The sequence below is a fragment of the Hyperolius riggenbachi genome, chromosome 7 (assembly GCF_040937935.1).
Source record: "Hyperolius riggenbachi isolate aHypRig1 chromosome 7, aHypRig1.pri, whole genome shotgun sequence".
NCBI classification, from domain to species: Eukaryota; Metazoa; Chordata; class Amphibia; order Anura; family Hyperoliidae; genus Hyperolius; species Hyperolius riggenbachi.
In genome coordinates this window covers 62870935-62892598 of record NC_090652.1, presented here as the reverse complement: position 1 = coordinate 62892598, position 21664 = coordinate 62870935, and the positions used below count along the sequence as shown (strand labels likewise).

At 47.8% G+C, this 21664-nt stretch overlaps 1 protein-coding gene across 2 annotated transcripts in view; it reads left to right on the top strand.

Moving 5' to 3' along the window:
- Positions 1–21664, top strand: part of LOC137525534 (uncharacterized) — a 34241-nt gene that overhangs the window by 9004 nt on the left and 3573 nt on the right. For both annotated transcript variants that reach the window (XM_068246665.1, XM_068246666.1), the window contains exons 3-5: positions 809–1155; positions 6489–6698; positions 12477–12496. In XM_068246665.1, coding sequence (XP_068102766.1) covers positions 888–1155; positions 6489–6698; positions 12477–12496 — 498 coding nt within the window. In that variant the 5' untranslated portion in view covers positions 809–887. The remainder of the gene's footprint in view (positions 1–808; positions 1156–6488; positions 6699–12476; positions 12497–21664) is intronic.

Here is a 21664-nt window from a genome sequence, read left to right as displayed (position 1 = left end):
AGGCCCACTCCTCGCACACAGCCAGGTAAAGTTTTGCTTCTTGCGATACTGGGGTCGTTGATTCTGTTAATTGGAACTATTTGCACCATCCGAAGGGCAGCAACAGGAGCAGTCAGTAGCTTACTTTTTCATAAAAATTGTAGAGCTTATAAATAATATAACCAGCACTATCCCTTTATTGATGCAGTGTTAATTTTAGACATACACCATGAAGCCAACGTTTAGAGATCATTAAGGGTCCTACATTCTGCAGCAGCCGATCGTGAAGTACACATCGCAGTCCAGCAAGTGTCTGAAAGGTGCAGAGCACCAAGGAAAATTCACAGTATCTAAGTGTGCCAAACTCTGAAGACAAACTTGGCTTAGATCAATACTTGCCTTGATAAATGGATCTTTGATGAAGTTGGAATGTTGGCTTCATGGTGTATGTCTAAAATAAACACATTGCATTACCAAAGGGATATTGCCGGTTACATTATTTATTAGCTCTTAGAAGCAAGCCCTCAGAACTCACCTCTTCAAGGAGACCTACCCCACCTCACCGATGGTTTACCTCTTTCTGCCTGGAACCTCTTGATGCAGCCCCCCTCCTATCGTGTCACTCACCACCCCCTCACTTTAGATAAGTAAGCCTTTGGCAGGGCCCTCTCTTCTTGTGTATCCTACCTAACCATGCACTCTGTCCACATAATAATGTGAACTTCAATTACTTGTGTAAGATCTGCCATTGTGTGTCTTATTGCGTATTACCTGTATTGTGATGTTTACAACTGTGAGATTTTACTATGTATTTTATTGTATTTACCAGGAAATACTCAGCATCATATTCTTTGGGTGCTGGGAGTAAGGTCTACATTGTCCAAACATCGCATCACATCAGACAGAAGATGTGTCAGAAGAATGTAGTGGTTGGAATTTTCTCAAAAGATCACCCAAGCTGCTATGAATGGTTGATTGATTTTCTCTTTGAGTCAGCAGTGGTGAGCGATGTTCATCCAATCCATATCTCCACCACCACCCAAAACTTCACAGATGGCATTGGCCAGTGCAAATTCGCCATTCTCTATCATGCAAAGCAGAACGGAATACTGAATGTCACGGATGTGCCTGACTCTCTGTACGATGAAGAACTGAAGACTTTATCTGAAAAACTTGGTGAGGGAACATTTTACATCATTATATGACCAAGCCTCATTTGTTTCTCATTGGAAAAGGACATTAAGGCTACTTACACACCAGGATGTTGCGTTTAGGGGACGTTATAGGGCACATAACGTGCCCCTAACGCAACGCCTGGTGCTCTCTGATGTGGATGTCAGAGTGACCCGCATTGTGCAGCTCACTCTGGCGTCCATGATGCCGTGATGCATACTCTTAGACGCATGCGGCATCACGTGGTCCCGCCCGGCCAATCACCGCACAGAGCGGCCGCTCCAGGAAGTAAACACTGCATGTCACACCGTGCAGTGAATATTAATTAGCCAAGTGCCTGGCCGTTCTCCACTCCTCCCCAAAACTACTGAGCATGTGCAAACAGTCTAACGCTGCTTAGCCGCGCATAATGCACAACATGCAGCACTCTCAACGGATGTGCTGCGTTACAATGTAACGCAACATGGGCACTGTGAACAGCCCATTGATTTTTCATTACTGTGCAGTGGGGCTGCGTTACAGGCTGCACTAACGTGCGCCTGTAACGTCTCACTGTGAAAGCAGCCTAAAAGAGATGTACTGATATTAGCAGTGCTTAAAGACATGCTATCCCCCACAGGATGGCAAGTTTTACATATTGTATCTTTAATACTATACATATAGCACTCAGTGCTTTACAGCATGCAGTGAGTAAAGCATATCCCACTCCCTAACTAGTCCTCAAGGTCTAACAGCCTTACCAGTAATAATCTAGATCCAGTTTGGGGAGAAGCCGGTTAGCTTACCAGTATGTTTTTGTTAGGTACAGCAGAAAACTGAATGTTACATTTGCCACTAATGTTAGTAGCAGGAAGAAAGGGCGCCGGCTGAGGGCGGACGAAAAGGGCACTGCCATAGACTTTAATGCAATTACTGTCAACACGGCTAAAAAAGGGCGCCGCAATAAATATCGTTAACAACATTAGAACATTCGAGTTTTTGAAGTATTTTATCATTTTAGAAGCTTGTAACGTTATAGTTTTTGTCATATTATTTTGTTTGTATGTACAGATTTTACGTTTTCAAAGATATTATCGCTTTTATGTGTAAAAGGGTGTTTTTGCAGAGGGAGTAGTTAGGGTTAGGCACCACCAGGGGGGTAGTTAGGGTTAGGCAACCCCGGGGGGTTGGTTAAGGTTAGGCACCATCAGGGGAGTGGTTAGGTTTAGGCACCACCAGGGGAGGGTTCTGTGTGAGAATAGGGTTGGGTTAAGCTGCATTGTTGAATTACGTCACAATATGTAACATTAGTATCTTTTCATTATTATTTCTCGTCTGTAATTACAATGGTATTTATCGTTAAGCAAGTTTGACAACATTGTTTATCGTTGCCAGATTTTGTTATCCACCAGCGCCTTTTTTCACTGAGCCGTGCACACCCCGTATTCCAGTACTGTCTCATGCCATGCCATTGTCCTTAGACCTCTAAGATTGTACAGGTTATTTCTTTCTGATTCTCTCTCAGATACACTAGTGTGTGGGGTTCACAAACACAGATATTTGTTCAGTGAGCTATCACTATACCAGCACTAGCACAAAGGTCTGTGTTATTTAAACCTTGGCTGTGCAGCATTCAGTGCTGTTTCTTGCAGTTTTAGCATGATTGTCCACACTGTGCCTGGTCTGCCTGCAAGTCTCAGAAAAGCGCCACATTTTCAACTAGTGTCAAGGTCCCTGACACTGGAAAAACTACGTAAAATGCAGAAAGAGCACGCAAATTCCATGCAAACAGAGTTTTGGCCAGGAGTTGAACCTAGGACTCTAGTGCTGAAGGTTGAAAGCATTTGCCAGTAAACCACCATATCTGTTTATAGGTATTATGGAAGAGGCTCAAATGTGTCTGAGGCAAGGAACCCAATCTAAATTCTGCTATGATGCCTTTTTAAATATTTTCCTTTTTGATATAGAATGGAAATATTTTTTTTTCAAACTGCACCGTTAATTATTAAAAGGTATAGATAACAAATGCAAGACAAACAATTGCAAAGCAAGAGGAGAAGAGGTCCTGCACTCTCCCGCGTATAATCTAGGTGATGGAGAACACAGGATGCAGAAAGACAAGGTAGAGAATCATGCTCTATCAAGATTACAATCTAAGAGATGAGGGAACACAGAATAGCGAACAGGGGAGGACTGGACCATTTGGCCTGGGGGGACAACACAAATTAGAGGCCCGTTTCACGGCATCCCCAGCCCAAAGCCATATCTTTCTTGTGTGCAAGTCTTCAAATTGTGATGACTAACAGCCCCAGCCACCAGAGCCGGGACAAGGTCCTCCAGCACCCAAGGCTGAGACACCAAAGTGCGCCCCTCCATCCCTCCCACCCCAGCCGTCACACACTGATTGCTATTAGACTAAGAGGGCCACAGGGCCCACAACCTCCCCAACACCTTAATATCTAGTTATCTGGCTTGTAGTCACTGCCATGTATCCCCTTTTCTTATTTCTTTCTGTTTCATACACAATTAGGAATGATAGCTGAATGAATTGTGCGCCCCCTCCTACACTGCGCCCTGAGGCTGGAGCCTCTCCAGCCTATGCCTCGGCCCGGCCCTGCCAGCCACACACACACACTATGTACCTGATGCCTAACCCTATTTCTCTGCACAATCTACCTGTCTGTGTCTGATGCCTAACCTTAAAGGAGTTATCAGGCTTTTTTTTTTTATGAAAATAAGTGCTACTTACCCAGGGCTCGTCCAGCCCCAAGCTCGCAGCATGTCCCTTGCTGCAGCTCTGCAGTCAGCTGTTCGCTGCCTCCCAGCCCCCGGCGATGACGTCAGGCCGACTGCGCCTGTGTGAGCGGCGCTGTCAATCACTGCCACATGGACCAGAGCGTACTGTGCAGACGCAGAACTACTGCGCCTGCGCAGTACAATCCGGTCCACGTGGCGGTGATTGACAGTGCTGCTCGCACAGGCGCAGTACAGGCCGACATCCAGGTCGGACTGGTGCCATCACCGGGGACTGTGAGGCAGCAGCAGCGAATGGCTGACTGCAGAGCTGCGGCGAGGGACATGCTGGGAGCGTGGGGCTGGAGGAAGCCCCGGGTAAGTAGCACTTATTTCATTAAAAATGCCTGATAACTCCTTTAAACAACCCTCACACACACACACACACACACACACACACACACACACACACACACACACACACACACACACCTACCTACCTGGTGATGCCTAACCCCACTCCTGCCCACCCACCATACAAACTACTTGTCTGACACCTACCCCCCCCCCCTCCAACTACCTGTTTGACAGTGCCTAACTGCCTGCCTCCCCCCTCCCCTGCTGCCAATCACACCACAAGAAGAAAAAACTTTCCCCCTCAGGCCAGGGTCAGAATGGAGATGATTATCACACAAAAAAAACCTCAGAGGGCACTGGCCTGGGCAGAGAATTGAATTTGACAGCAGTAGCAGGCAGGCAGCAAAGTGTGAGTAACTCAGTGACAAGAAGGGAGAATAAGTACAGAAACAAAATTTATAAAAAACACCTTCTCCTCTGGCAACCTGGACCCGACCTCCTCTATCCTCCTGCCTCCTCAGTCCTACACCTCCTCCTTCTCCACAGCAGCAAGCAGCTATAGGTGGCATCTCCGACTCCCAGCCCCCCCGAGCGTCCGACTCCTCCAGCCAGGACAGCCAGCCACTCGTAGCCGCAGCTCCAGGCCCCCAGCCCCCCCAGCACAGAAAGCTGAAGAGTGAGACAGCTCACTCCGATGACACCTCAGGCACAGCAGCACAGGGGAGGACTATGTCCGACTCCTCCAGCCAGCCACTCGTAGCCACAGCTCCAGGCCCCCAGCCCCCCCCAGCACAGAAAGCTGGAGAGTGAGACAGCTCACTCCGACGACACCGCAGGCACAGCAGCACGTTGCGGGCGGCAATGGCACCAGGCGGGGGGCGGAGTCAAGCAGGGTCAACCCACCGGGCCGGAGAGGACCTAAGCTATTTGTGTCCTTGTGCCGCTCACATCCACCGCAGGCGCAGCCACGCACAAGGACACACCACGGCCGGCCGCCTCAGCCCCTTCTCTGATTGGATACTTCAACTTGCCGGGAAATATCGCGTGAGGTTGCGATCCACACTGCGAACCTGTCACCTGTGGTATGTCTGCGGCCGCTGCGTATAGCAGCGGCCGGCCCTAATTACTTAAGATCCGGGCGGCCCGGGGGGCAATTGCCCCCCGTCCCCCTGGGCCAGTCCTCCCCTGATAGCGAAGGAGTGGACCAGGACTCTGATCCATCATGCTCACAATCAAAGAAGTGAGAGAACGTAGGATGGAGCAGGGAGGGAAGATGCTTACCTAGGAGGTGGAAGATTACAAGATACATTAAAGGGAGGGAAGGGAATGACACTCAACTCTATTAGAATTAAAATATAAGATACGTGGGACCACAGGGTATGGTATGAGGAAAAGAAGACCCTTCACTATCGAGCTTTCAGTCAAAATAGTCAGGGTACACTGGTCCCAGAAGGAGGCCAAGAATAATCTGTTTCATTGAGTTTATCATCTAAGAGGTGGGGAAAACCAAAGCATGAAATTTGGGCACCTGCGGCTAATCAAAAATGTGGGCGCCCCATAGGCGCTAATGCAAATATCAGCTCTAAGGCGCCCAAAGCAGAAAATTGGATGCTATGATTATCATTTTGAAAATTACAATGTGATACTTTTTGAATTTTTTTTATCATTTTCAAAGTTAGAACATTATAGTTTTTGACATTTTTAATGTTACTATTTAGAAATGATTATTTTTTGAAAGTTACCATTTTCAAAATTACAAGGTTAGACAGGGCGTTTTAGGGCTAGACATCAGGAAAGGGTGTTTTAGGGTTAGGCATCAGGAAGGGAGTTTTAGGGTGTCAAGAAGAAGGGTTTTAGGGTTAGATATCATGAATGAAGGGTTTTCTGTGAGAGTAGGGTTAGGTTAAGTTGTAGTAAAATATTGTTAAAATAAATCAATATTTATTACAATAATTTACAGTATTTACACTTCAAAAATGAAAAAAATATTGGTAGATATTAATGATAATAGTATTACCAAAAACAGATGCCCATTTTTTCTTGCGCCCCTTTTTCATACATGCGGTAGAATAAAGGAGACTATAGCAAGGAAAGGAGACCCAGTCCCATTGGGCTTAAATCTAAGAGTTGGAGATAAAATAGGAGGGGAAGAGTTCCAAGCACCACCTGACTTATAATCTAGAAGGTGTGGGACACGAGATTTACCAGCCCCTTGGTTTGTAGATATAACTTGGGATGCTTTTTAACATTTTTTAATCTTTCTACAGGAAAGGATAATGTAATTGTGATAATAGATGGCATGGAAGACAACAGTGATGAGAAGAAGAATCAGATCTTGGAGAAACAGCCTAGTATTGGTACATTTGCCAAGGATCTCATGCTTTTTAGCACCAGCAAATCTGACAAATATCCAATTCAGTCCAGCAAACCCACTGCATCCGGGAAAAAACTTCAAGATCTCAAAAACATCATTAAACGTAAAAATATTTTGGAGCTTTTCTCTTATATTTAGCATTTGCTTGCACCCACCAGTACCCACATGCTGATGCACTGCCTTCTTCTAGCCTAAGCATCCTTGTGCTGCTGCTGTGCCTCTTCCATCCAGCCTGCACCTATCAGTTTCCTTATGTTGTCATGGCTTCTCCTTCCAACTTGCACCTATCAGTTGAAAGTACAGAGGCGCCAAAAGGATAAAATACGATAAAATGTTTAAAATATTCAGGTGGCGGCGGTGGACCGACCACTCAGAAACAGACTCGATGCTGTCGTAAGTAACAAAAAGGCAATTTATTTACATACTCCACGAACAATAACTGCAAGGCATTTCACGGGCAGAATCTCGCTTCATCAGGCATTAAACAACAGGAGTATCATACAACTGTAGGTCCGAGACACGCTTGGCACCTCTGATGTGTCTCAAATTGTCGCTTATTTAAAGTTGTATTTACTTAATTGTAAGGGTTACTAAGGACCGCATGATTTTGAAATATTTCCTGATATGTAAAATTTTACATCTGAAAGGTCTTGAGCTTTGTTTTTCTTATGACTGTACATAGCATTGTGGCATCGCTGTGGCAGAAGATCACAGCAGCACTGAAGGTGACCATACATTCATTGAATGCCACCTGATTAACCCAAAAGAGAGATCTATTACTGCCACTCACTGTAATCAGATTTTTTATGAATTTCAGCATATTAATTCTTCCTGGGCTCCCAGAGCTTGTTGATTGGCCCTTAAGGTCTCTCTCCAATTAATAGTACTCTCGCGGGGCCCCTACAGAGAACTCACAGTGGAGCTACTCACCACCTGTCACACCAGCGCGCTGCCTCCTGTTTCCATCTAAAACTCCCTGATATTGCTTCTCCGTGACCCAGCAGCATGTACCACTTACCGTATTTTTCGGCATATAAGATGCTCTGGACTATAAGATGCACCTAGGTTTAGAGGGCAAAAACCAGGGAAAAAATTATACTAAACTTGGTGCATTCATGGTCCAGGAGCATCTTGTAGATCTTCTTCCCCAATTATTGTATCCTCCTGTGCCCCCCATGTGTCCTTCTGTGTACCACGTGTCTTTCTGTTTCCCCATGCGTCTTCCTGTGTCCCCATGTGTCTTCCTGTGTCCCCTTCTGTCCCCATGGGTCCCCTTCTGCCCACCTATGTCCTTCTCTGCTCCATTTGTGTTTCCCCTTCTGTCCCCCTGTGTACTCCTTTGCTCCCCATGTCTCCTTTTCTGTGCCCCTGAGTCCTCCTTTGCTCTCCTCATGTGTCCCATTCTGTCCACCGTGTCCTTCTTTACTCCCCATGAGTGTCCTCTTTGTCTCCCTATGTATCCCCTTCTGCCCACATGTCCTCTTTTGCTTTACATGTGTCCCCTTCTCTCCCCCTGTGTCCTCCTTTGCTCCCGGCGTGCCCCCTGCTGTTCCCTCTATGTCCTCCTTTGCTGTCCTTCTGTCCTTCCGTGTCCTCCTCTGCTCACCGCATGTCTCTTCGGCTCCCCATGCATCAGTATAAGTAGTGTGGCTCACCTCATCCATCAGCACTAGCAGCGATCAGAGACCTCGCCTCTCCTTCACTGCTCCTCTAATGCTGGCTTCTGCTGATTGCATCATCAGCAGAAGCCGGCACTATGGGAACACGGTTGTTGCTGTATTTTAAAGTAGGATGAAACTTCATATTAAATAACAAATTACGTGTTTAGCCTGCCTATTCTGTTGTTTTTAGTCTTCACTGTCAGATTTAGGAGAAATGTGATATGAAAAAGAAAAGAAAATAATATTTCTGCTGGTTTCCATCTTTACTGTTTCTCTGTGATGTCAAAAGTGACATCACTGCCCTTTTCTTTTTAAATCCACAGTTCCTGCAGTCAGGGAAAGACCAGGTAAAGAGAAAAAAACAAAAAAACAAAAACGGAGGACATATAAGAACCTATTTTAGGGGAAAAAAAGGGGTTTACATATATTTTTGGGGAACTCTATTTTTTGCTACTTTTTGTTTTTTTTGGATGATACAACGCATAGGCAAACACAGGGGGGGGGGAGGGGGATTACAGCTGCCTAGAATCCCCCCTCAGACCAGGGCCAGTGCAGTGTCTAGGGACAGGCCCAAGTTGAGACAGCAGAATATCTGCAGGCATCCTGCAGCTCACAGCACTGCCCATTTTCTTTCCTTGGTACAGTTGACTTTGGATGTAGCAGCAGTGTGTGTACAGAGCATGGAGCAGCAGTGTGTGTACAGAGCATGGAGCAGCAATGTGTGTACAGAGCATGGAGCAGCAACCTGTGTACAGAGCATGGAGCAGTAGTGTGTGTACAGAGCATGGAGCAGCAGCGTGTGTACAGAGCATGGAGCAGTACTGTGTGTACAGAGCATGGAGCAGCAGCGTGTGTACAGAGCATGGAGCAGCAGTGTGTGTACAGAGCCTGGAGCAGCTCTGGGAAACTTAACAGGGTCAGGTATGAGCACAGCCCTGTGTCCTGCTGTTTGAATGCTTCACTTTCCCCTTCATTAGCAATGTCGGCTGTCCTCATTATTATCTGTATCCAAACTGCTCCTGATCAATCCAGTTGTCGATCGGGAGCAGAACGGACATTTAGGAAATAACAGTCAAGTCCTGTCAGTTGGATGGGAAATTGCATTATGTGTACCCAGCATGATGTCCTACCATATTATTATACTATACTGTATTGTGTGTGGCTGAGAGAGACCTTTCAGGAATCCCCCCCTTGAAAATCCTGGGTTTGCCCCTGCAACCCCCTTTAACATCTTAGTTAATGTAGCAGTAAAAAGTACAGTAGCAGTAAAAAGTATGTGAAGACTTTGGAATTATATGGATATCTGCACAAATTGGTCATAAAATGTGATCTGATCTTCATCAAAGTCACAACAATAGACAATCACAGTCTGCTTAAACTTATACCACAGAGACGATTACATTGTTTTTATTGAACACACCATGTAAACATTCACAGTGCAGGTGGAAAAGGTATGTGAACCCTTGGATTTAATAACTGGTTGAACCTCCTTTGCCAGCAACAACTTAAACCAAACGTTTCCTGTAGTTTCAGATCAGACGTGCACAATGGTCAGGAGTAATTTCTGACTAGTGATTAATGTAATCAGCTAATTACGCAAAATTTTGCATACATTTTTGCTGTTCCCTCTTATACATAATTACGATTTGTAAATGCAATTGATTTTGCATAAAATGTTGCGTAATTTTCGCATAACTTTGTGCCGATTTTAGCAGTGAATAACAAAGCCCCCATACATGCTATTGACACCAAAATTGCTACATACAGTATGTTAAGGAGAATAGTGGGTACAAGTCAAAAAAGACCTTGTAGTTTTTGAAAAAAAAGTTTTTTAGACTCAAAAAAATTATAAAATTGTGAATTTTTTCCCCTCCCTTCACCCGTCAGGCTATCACTGCGGATTGCTTCCCTGTATCCCAGTGGGGACAGCATAATAATGTTTTACAAACATTAAGGGATAACATTTTAAATAATGTTTTAGTTAAATACAATAAATATGTTTAGTATTTTTATAAACGTTATTCGTCACGGGCACATTTTCTAAACTTAAATCATCACAAGCACAGTTATAAAACATTAAAAATCTCCGGGCGCCATTTGTAAAACGTTATTTATCTCCGGCGCCCTTTTTTCCATTAACCCCCCTGGCGGTCTATTAAAAACCACCAGGGGGCAGCAGAGCAGTTTTTTTTTTATTTTGTTTTTTAAAAATCATGTAGCGAGCCCAGGGCTCGCTACATGATAGCTGCTGTGCAGCGGCATCCCCCCGCCCTCTTTGATCGCCTCCGGCGATCTCCGTTTAGGAAATCCCGTTCAAAGAACGGGATTTCCTGGAGGGCTTCCCCCGTCACTATGGCGACGGGCGGCATGACGTCGCCGACGTCCCGATCAACCCCTCATAGGGTCGGGGGGGGGGGGCGGCGCGGCAAGTGGCGGTGGCTAATCGGCGTGGAGCGGCGGTGATCAGAATGCACACACAGATAGCAAAGTGCTAGCTGCGTGTTGCAAAAAAAAAGTGTGCAAATCGGCCCAGCAGGGCCTGAGAAATCCTCCTGCGCGGCATAGCCCGTGCTCAGCGTGAGCTTACCGACAGGGAGGTTAAACGATATTTATTATGGGAGTGAATGGCGGCGCCATTTTTGTCCACTAGCTGCCGGCGCCCTTTTTTCCTGTTACCACATCCGGGTGCTCTTTTGCAAACTTACAACGTGCAGCAATGTGTTTTTTGGACCGCATTGGCGTCCTCTGTTCTCCATTCTTGTTTAGTGTTTTACTTATCTTGCAGTCATCTTTACAGGACCACCACTCCTAGGGAAGTTAACAGCAGTGCTGAACCTTCCCCATTTGTAGACAATTTGTCTTACCGTGGACTGATGAACAGCAAGGCTTTTGGGGTGCATGTCATTTCAGCTCCGCTCAGTTCAGTGCGGTGAGAGCCGAATGACGACTTTCACCGTTGCCACAAAATACCGAGGCGGCGTTAAATACTATTCCCCCTCCGAGTTGTCGTAACTCGGAGGGAGATGTAATTCGGGATCTGGCGGCCGCCAGAGCCCCGAATTACCGCTATGCACCCCACGCAGCATAGCATTGCTGCCATGGGGCTCCCAGTTTCGGCACTCGGCTCTCAGAGCCAAGCGCTGAAATAAGTAGAGATGCTCAAATCCGTATCCGGGTGAAAGCTGGATAGTTGCTATCCGGATTTCATCCTGTTAATTGCAATCACCTGTGCGGGCTGGGAGGGGGGGGTCAAAATTACCTAGCTGACGTCTTTTTAGGTCCGTCCCTCGGCGCCTCCCACGATGCGTTCCATGCGACGGTCACGTGAGTACAAACACTTCCTTCTTCCTGGTTGAAGGAGGAAGTGTTTGTACTCACGTGACCACCGCGTGGAACGCATCGTGGGAGGCGCCGAGGGACGGACCTAAGAAGACATCAGCTAGGTAAGATTGACCACCCCGCCCAGCCTGCACGGGTGATTGCAATTAACAGGATGAAATCCGATTAGCAACTATCTGGCTTTGATCCAGATACGGATTTGAGCATCTCTAGAAATAAGCTGATCCGAGGCTTTTGGATATACTTTTATGTAGGTAGAAAAAAAAACAAAGTCTTGTAAAAGTAATACCTTTTAATGGATAACTGATAAAGTTAAATTATGCAAGCTTTCTTGTATGTGTGTAGGATATACTTTTATAACCCTTTCCAGCTTTATGCAAGTCAACAGTTGTTAATCGTAGGTCTTCTGAGAGCTCTTTTGTGTGAGGCATCATTCACATCAGGCAATGCTTTTTGGGAAAAGCAAACCCAAAACTGGTGTGTGTGTGTGTTTTTTTTAGGGCAGCTGTAACCAATACCTTTAACCTAATCTCATTGATTGGACTCCAACTGGATAACACCTCACTCCAATTAGCTTTTAGAGATGTCATTAGTCTAGGGGTTCACATACTTTTTGCACCTGCACTGTGAATGTTTACATGGTGTGTTCAATAAAAACATGGGGACATTTAATTATTTTTGTGGGATTTGTTTAAGCAGACTGTGATTGTCTATTGTTGTGACTGAAAATCAGGTCACATTTTATAACCAATTTGTGCAGAAATCCATATAAATCTAAAGGGTTCACATGCTTTTTACTGTGTGTGTGTATATGTGTATGTGAATGTATACATGTACTGTATGTATTAATTAATTCATTCATTCATTCATTTATTTTGCAGGTTATAACAGTAAGCAGAAGGTAAGTAAAGACAACAATGGAAACAGTTAAGAAGTAGAAAATAACGAGTAACATTTTTATGTCCACCTTTCTCAGCACAGTATTATGTGGGGGCACCTGAGTGACAGACACTGACTGTGAAGCTACAGTGAACTTACTTTCTAGTTCTTAAGTCATAAATCACAGGACCATTTCTAACCAATATGGTGCACAGTCAGGGGAGGGGGGGGGCAGCCCTGACAACCCTGTTGGCTCATCTCATGTACAGCTCATCTCAGATGAATGCTGGCTGTGGGCATTGTTCTATTGCACCACCCAAGAGCCAGCACAGTGGCGTAGTGGTTAGCGCTCCCGCCTTGCATCCCTGGGTCCCCGGTTCTAATGCCAGCCATGTCAATATCTGCAAGGAGTTTGTATGTCCTCCCTGTGTCTGTGTGGGTTTCCTCTGGGCACTCCGGTTTCCTCCTACATCCTCAAAAAATACAGATAAGTTAATAGGCTACACAATACATACACTACACTATGCATACATAGACATAGGACTATGGTAGGGACTAGATTGTGAGCTCCTCCCAAGGGAGCATTTAGTGACAAGACTATATATATATTCTGTACAGCGCTGGGGAAGATGTCGGCACTATATAAATACTAAATAATAATAACTTTATGCTTCTCCATCAGCTCTCCTACCTCGTCCATAGCCTGGAAGCTAGCAATGCATCTTTAAAGCCTCAGCTCTGCACGGTTGCCGGAGGGATCGAGTCCCGTCCCCTGCCAGGCAACAGTCCTCATACATGTGCACAAAGTTTAACCACTTCAGGATTCTGCGTACGCTTAAGTACGCCCCTGAATCCTGAAGTGGATTCCATGGAAACGGCCGCTCGTAGGAGCGGCCGTTCCATGTCAGTTCACGGAGGGTGTCTCCGTGAACACCCTGCGAGCCGCCGATCGCGGCTCGCAGGGTAAATGTAAACACACGGGGAAGATCTTCCCCGGTGTTTACATATACACGGCGCTGCTGCGCAGCAGCGCCATAGAGGAGATCGGCGATCCCCGGCCTCTGATTGGCCGGGGATCGCCGGCATCTGATAGGCTAAAGCCTATCCCGTCAGGCGCAGGATGGAAATCCGTCCTGCGCCACTCACAGGGGGAGGGAGAGGGAGGGAAGGGGAAGGAGGCCAGGAAGCGCTGCGGAGGGGGGCTTTGAAGAGCCCCCCCGCAAGCGCAAGCAGCCGGCGGCGATCAGACCCCCCCCAGCAGGACATCCCCCTAGTGGGGAAAAAAGGGGGAAAGTCTGATCGGCCTAGCTGCTATCTGATCGGTGCTGCGGGCTGGAGAACCCACGCAGCACCGATCAGCAAAAAACCACGTGGTACAGAAGTGATTAAAGGGAACCTAAAGTGAAAACAATAAAAACAACTGTTTCACTTGCCTGGAGCTTCTTCCAGCCCCCTGCAGCCGTCCTGTGCCTGTGTCGTAATCACATGATCTTCCACTCAGCCACAGCGCCCCTCTTCAATCTGCATGCATGGCCCTGCTTCGCACACCTGTGCATGCACAGTATGTAAAAATGTCTACAACGCATGGTCAGAATGCTCCTGGCATTTGGGGCGCGATTGAGGACGTGTGTGGCTAGCGCCCCACATGTGCGGTGGCCGCCACCTCGCTGAGTCATCACCATCGTGATTATTACTATCATTATGATAATTATTATTACTACTATTATTATTATTAGCAGTAAGATTATGTTTATTATTATTATTATTATTATTGTTAGACACAACATCTTGATGAAACATCTTTTCCATCACTTTTGTGGGCAGAAACAGTAGTTTTTAAAGTTCACCTGCCCACTAGTGTTGGGCGAACATCTAGATGTTCGGGTTCGGGCCGAACAGGCCGAACATGGCCGCGATGTTCGGGTGTTCGACCCGAACTCCGAACATAATGGAAGTCAATGGGGACCCGAACTTTTGTGGTTTGTAAAGCCTCCTTACATGCTACATACCCCAAATTTACAGGGTATGTGCACCTTGGGAGTGGGTACAAGAGGAAAAAAAAATTAGCAAAAAGAGCTTATAGTTTTTGAGAAAATCGATTTTAAAGTTTCAAAGGGAAAACTGTCTTTTAAATGCGGGAAATGTCTGTTTTCTTTGCACAGGTAACATGTTTTTTGTCGGCATGCAGTCATAAATGTAATACATATAAGAGGTTCCAGGAAAAGGGACCGGTAACGCTAACCCAGCAGCAGCACACGTGATGGAACAGGAGGAGGGTGGCGCAGGAGGAGGAGAAGGCCACGCTTTGTGAGACACAACAACCCAGGCCTTGCATGAGGGCAAGAAGCGTGCGGATAGCATGCTTTGTACCGCCATGCAGTCATAAATGTAATAAAGATAAGTGGTTCAATAAACAGGGACCACGCGGCAACGCTAACCCAGCAGCAGCAGACGTGATGGAACAGGAGGAGGCGCAGGAGGAGAAGGCCACGCTTTGTGAGACACAACAACCCAGGCCTTGCATGAGGGCAAGAAGCGTGCGGATAGCATGCTTTGTACCGCCATGCAGTCATAAATGTAATAAAGATAAGTGGTTCAATAAACAGGGACCACGCGGCAACGCTAACCCAGCAGCAGCAGACGTGATGGAACAGGAGCAGGCGCAGGAGGAGAAGGCCACGCTTTGTGAGACACAACAACCCAGGCCTTGCATGAGGGCAAGAAGCGTGCGGATAGCATGCTTTGTACCGCCATGCAGTCATAAATGTAATAAAGATAAGTGGTTCAATAAACAGGGACCACGCGGCAACGCTAACCCAGCAGCAGCAGACGTGATGGAACAGGAGCAGGCGCAGGAGGAGAAGGCCACGCTTTGTGAGACACAACAACCCAGGCCTTGCATGAGGGCAAGAAGCGTGCGGATAGCATGCTTTGTACCGCCATGCAGTCATAAATGTAATAAAGATAAGTGGTTCAATAAACAGGGACCACGCGGCAACGCTAACCCAGCAGCAGCAGACGTGATGGAACAGGAGCAGGCGCAGGAGGAGAAGGCCACGCTTTGTGAGACACAACAACCCAGGCCTTGCATGTGGACAAAAAGCGTGCGGATATAGCAGCAATGCTTTTTGCCGCCATGCAGTCATAAATGTAATACAGATGAGAGGTTCAATAAACAGGGCCCGGAAACGCAACACCATCCCAGATGTTCATTGGTCATGTTACTTGGTTGGGGTCCTGGAGTGTTGCGTAGTCATTTCCAATCCAGGATTGATTCATTTTAATTTGAGTCAGACGGTCTGCATTTTCTGTAGAGAGGCGGATACGCCGATCTGTGACGATGCCTCCGGCAGCACTGAAACAGCGTTCCGACATAACGCTGGCTGCCGGGCAAGCCAGCACCTCTATTGCGTACATTGCCAGTTCGTGCCAGGTGTCTAGCTTCGATACCCAATAGTTGAAGGGTGCAGATGGATGGTTCGACACAGCTACGCCATCTGACATGTAGTCCTTGACCATCTTCTCCAGGCGATCGGTGTTGGAGGTGGATCTGCACGCTTGCTGTTCAGTGGGCTGCGGCTGCATGGGTGTCAGAAAATGTTCCCACTCCAAGGACACTGCCGATACCATTCCCTTTTGGGTACTAGCTGCGGCTTGCGTTGTTTGCTGCCCTCCTGGTCGTCCTGGGTTTGCGGAAGTCAGTCTGTCTGCGTACAACTGGCTAGAGGAGGGGGAGGATGTCAATCTCCTCTCTAAAGTCTCCACAAGGGCCTGCTGGTATTCTTCCATTTTGACCTGTCTGACTCTTTCTTCAAGCAGTTTTGGAACATTGTGTTTGTACCGTGGATCCAGAAGGGTATAAACCCAGTAATTGGTGTTGTCCAGAATGCGCACAATGCGTGGGTCACGTTCAATGCAGTCTAGCATGAATTGAGCCATGTGTGCCAGAGTCCTACCAGAATCCTCATCATCCTCTTGTGAGCGTTGTGATAGTTGTTGTGATGCATCATAGTCGTCACCTTCCTCCTGGTCTGCTTCTGCTGACCATTCGCGTTGAATTGTGGAAGTCCAACGTGCACCGCTCTGGCCCTCGTCAGTGGTGGCATGAAATTCCTGCTCCAACTCCAGCTGTTCCTCCTCCTCTTCTTCGTCATAGCTGCTGGGGCCAGCGTTCCCTGAGGCGGATGGCCTGATGTTGGTACCATCACGCTGATCGTTTTCTCCTTCAGATTCCCCCAGTTGCATCATGACAGCTGTTTCCTTGATTTTTAACATCGACCTCTTCAGTAAACACAGCAGTGGTATGGTAATGCTGACTGAAGAGTTGTCACTGCTCACAAGCAACGTGGATTGCTCAAAATTTTGGAGGACTTGGCAGAGATCCAACATGTTGGCCCAATCGGATCCACAGAAGCTTGGCAGCTGGCCGGATGCGCCTCGGTACTGCGCCGTCATGTACTGGACCACTGCACTCTTCTGCTCGCAAAAGCGGGCTAGCATGTGCAGCGTAGAATTCCAGCGCGTAGGGACATCACACAGCAAGCGATGGTGGGGGAGATTGAAGCGCTCCTGCATCTTGGCGAGTGCCCCCGAAGCAGTACTGGAATTTCTACAATGTTTGGACACTCGACGCACCTTCAACAGCAGATCGGGCACGCCTGGGTATGTCCTCAGGAACCGCTGAACTACTAGGTTCATCACGTGCGCCAGGCAAGGGATGTGTGTCAGCTTAGCCAACCTTAAAGCGCGAATGAGATTACTCCCATTATCACACACAACCATGCCCGGTTTCAGGTCCAGCGGTGCCAGCCACAAATCCGTCTGTTCCTTTATTCCCCTCCAAATTTCCTCCCCTGTGTGCTGCTTATCCCCAAGGCAGATTAGCTTCAGCAACGCTTGCTGACGCATGCCAACAGCTGTGCTGCACTGCTTCCACGATCCTACTGCTGCTGGGTTAGCGTTTCCGGATGAGGTACAGCTTTGAGATGCGTTGGAGGAGAAGGAGTCAGAGAGGTAGGTGCTGCTGTTATCCAGTGGGAGGGACGGCGGTGCAGCTGTTTGTGGCGTGGGCAACACCCGTGCCGTAGCAGGTGAGGAATCGCTGCCAGGCTCCACAAGGTTCACCCAGTGCGCGGTAAGGGAGATGTATCGACCCTGGCCGAACGCACTCGTCCAGGTGTCAGTGGTGAGGTGAACCTTGCAGGCAACGGCATTCTTCAAGCTTCGGGTTATTTTGCTGACCACGTGCTCATGCAACTCAGGCACTGCAGAGCGTGCAAAGTGGTAGCGGCTGGGAACCACGTAACGTGGGATGGCCACTGACATCATGCCCTTGAAGCTGTTTGTCTCCACCAATCGATATGGCAGCATTTCGCAGGCCAGAAGCTTGGCTATGCTGGCTGTTACTGCCACGGCCCGGGGGTCATTTGCTGGCAATTTCCTCTTGCGCTCAAACATCTCCGACACAGACAACTGAACCGTAGCGCTGCACACGGAAGGGCTGTTGGTTGTTGTGTTTGATGAACACTGGGAGACCTCAAGAGCACTACTCCGGAAAGTGACAGTGTCAGCGTCGTCTGATGTTTGTGAATGTTGTGAACCACGCAATGGCTGGGCTACTGCTGCTGCTGAGGCGGGTCTGGTGGTGAGTCTGGTGAACCCAAGGGAGGCAGTGTTGTTTCTGGTACCCTGTCCTGACGCGTTTGCCCAAAGAGTGGGATGTTTGGATAGCATGTGACGGCTCATGCTGGTGGTGGAGAGGTTGTTAATATTTTTCCCCCTGCTCAGGCGGGTCTTGCACACCTTGCAAATCGCCATGGTAACATCCTCAGTGCAGTCTTCAAAGAAAGCCCAGACTTTGGAGCACCTGCCTCCTTGCTGGCGATTTCTGTTTGCTCCTCTTTTGCCTCTCACTTGAACTTCCACGCTTGTGGTGCCTGAAATTGCGCGCCGCCTACCTTGTGGCACAAGGCGAACTCGTGCAGCAGTGTGTTCTTCAACAGACTCATCTGTGCTGCTGCTACGACGGCGATGTTCTCGTTCACAAACAAAATCTGGGTCTCTGTCCACATTGTCCATACCCTCCTCTTCCATCTCCTCAAACTCGTCATATGTCATTGTGGGCCACCGCCGTGGAGTAGAGCTCCCCACAACAACCTCTGCGCAGCACACTCCAACGTCGTCTTCCAGATCTTGTCGGCCGACCTCCTGCAATTGCAACCCCTCCTGCCCAAATTGCTCTGGGATTTGGGTTTCCGAGTCCTCTTCGGACTCGCCTTGTATTTCAGTGCGCGGTGCATTTCCCACAGTTAACGGTTGTGAATCCAGGCACAACATTTCTGGCTGTTCCTCCATTGACCTTTGAAAGGTGGAAGTTTGTTGGGCTGGGAATAGCTCCTGCGAATACCCCATTGTGTCCTGAGGTAATTCATCGGACTGGTTATCTGGCAGTTGTGTGCGTGGTGTCGCTGCCGGTTGTGTCAGCTTTGTGCCCACTGGCTCCTTGTAACTGGCTGAGGACTCGGACCTCGTGCGTGATGTGCTGGTGCTGCTTAACCCACTGCTGGACGCTTGAGAGGTCATCCAAGTAATTATCTGGTCCTGTTCTTTTGGATTTGTGAGGGTTGTTGTCCTGGACAACATGGGCGGTATTGAGTGGGTTTTCTTGGGTGCTCCCCTGTGGCCTGTACGTGAACCGTCAGGGGAAACACCTCTTCCCTTGCCCCTCCCTCTTTCACCGGATTTCTTCCTCATTTCACTTATCCTTACAGTACACGCTGACTGGCAGCAGTACAGTGGCAGTACAGAAATGCTATACAGTACCACTATTCCCAGCAGCGACACAGAGCACAATGCTATACAGTGACGGGTGAGCGGTGTACCACTATTCCCAGCAGCGACACAGAGCACAATGCTATACAGTGACGGGTGAGCGGTGTACCACTATTCCCAGCAGCGACACAGAGCACAATGCTATACAGTGGCGAACGAGCGGTGTACCACTATTCCCAGCAGACACAGAACAGTACACAGAATGCTATATAGTGTGGCTGAACGAGCGGTGTACCACTATTCCCAGCAGACACAGAACAGTACACAGAATGCTATATAGTGTGGCTGAACGAGCGGTGTACTACTGTTCCCAGCAGACACAGAACAGTACACAGAATGCTATATAGTGTGGCTGAACGAGCGGTGTACTACTGTTCCCAGCAGACACAGAACAGTACACAGAATGCTATATAGTGTGGCTGAACGAGCGGTGTACTACTGTTCCCAGCAGACACAGAACAGTACACAGAATGCTATATAGTGTGGCTGAACGAGCGGTGTACCACTGTTCCCAGCAGACACAGAACAGTACACAGAATGCTATATAGTGTGGCTGAACGAGCGGTGTACCACTATTCCCAGCAGACACAGAACAGTACACAGAATGCTATATAGTGTGGCTGAACGAGCGGTGTACTACTGTTCCCAGCAGACACAGAACAGTACACAGAATGCTATATAGTGTGGCTGAACGAGCGGTGTACTACTGTTCCCAGCAGACACAGAACAGTACACAGAATGCTATATAGTGTGGCTGAACGAGCGGTGTACCACTATTCCCAGCAGACACAGAACAGTACACAGAATGCTATATAGTGTGGCTGAACGAGCGGTGTACTACTGTTCCCAGCAGACACAGAACAGTACACAGAATGCTATATAGTGTGGCTGAACGAGCGGTGTACTACTGTTCCCAGCAGACACAGAACAGTACACAGAATGCTATATAGTGTGGCTGAACGAGCGGTGTACTACTGTTCCCAGCAGACACAGAACAGTACACAGAATGCTATATAGTGTGGCTGAACGAGCGGTGTACTACTGTTCCCAGCAGACACAGAACAGTACACAGAATGCTATATAGTGTGGCTGAACGAGCGGTGTACCACTATTCCCAGCAGACACAGAACAGTACACAGAATGCTATATAGTGTGGCTGAACGAGCGGTGTACTACTGTTCCCAGCAGACACAGAACAGTACACAGAATGCTATATAGTGTGGCTGAACGAGCGGTGTACCACTATTCCCAGCAGACACAGAACAGTACACAGAATGCTATATAGTGTGGCTGAACGAGCGGTGTACTACTGTTCCCAGCAGACACAGAACAGTACACAGAATGCTATATAGTGTGGCTGAACGAGCGGTGTACTACTGTTCCCAGCAGACACAGAACAGTACACAGAATGCTATATAGTGTGGCTGAACGAGCGGTGTACTACTGTTCCCAGCAGACACAGAACAGTACACAGAATGCTATATAGTGTGGCTGAACGAGCGGTGTACTACTGTTCCCAGCAGACACAGAACAGTACACAGAATGCTATATAGTGTGGCTGAACGAGCGGTGTACTACTGTTCCCAGCAGACACAGAACAGTACACAGAATGCTATATAGTGTGGCTGAACGAGCGGTGTACTACTGTTCCCAGCAGACACAGAACAGTACACAGAATGCTATATAGTGTGGCTGAACGAGCGGTGTACTACTGTTCCCAGCAGACACAGAACAGTACACAGAATGCTATATAGTGTGGCTGAACGAGCGGTGTACTACTGTTCCCAGCAGACACAGAACAGTACACAGAATGCTATATAGTGTGGCTGAACGAGCGGTGTACCACTGTTCCCAGCAGACACAGAACAGTACACAGAATGCTATATAGTGTGGCTGAACGAGCGGTGTACCACTATTCCCAGCAGACACAGAACAGTACACAGAATGCTATATAGTGTGGCTGAACGAGCGGTGTACTACTGTTCCCAGCAGACACAGAACAGTACACAGAATGCTATATAGTGTGGCTGAACGAGCGGTGTACTACTGTTCCCAGCAGACACAGAACAGTACACAGAATGCTATATAGTGTGGCTGAACGAGCGGTGTACCACTATTCCCAGCAGACACAGAACAGTACACAGAATGCTATATAGTGTGGCTGAACGAGCGGTGTACTACTGTTCCCAGCAGACACAGAACAGTACACAGAATGCTATATAGTGTGGCTGAACGAGCGGTGTACTACTGTTCCCAGCAGACACAGAACAGTACACAGAATGCTATATAGTGTGGCTGAACGAGCGGTGTACTACTGTTCCCAGCAGACACAGAACAGTACACAGAATGCTATATAGTG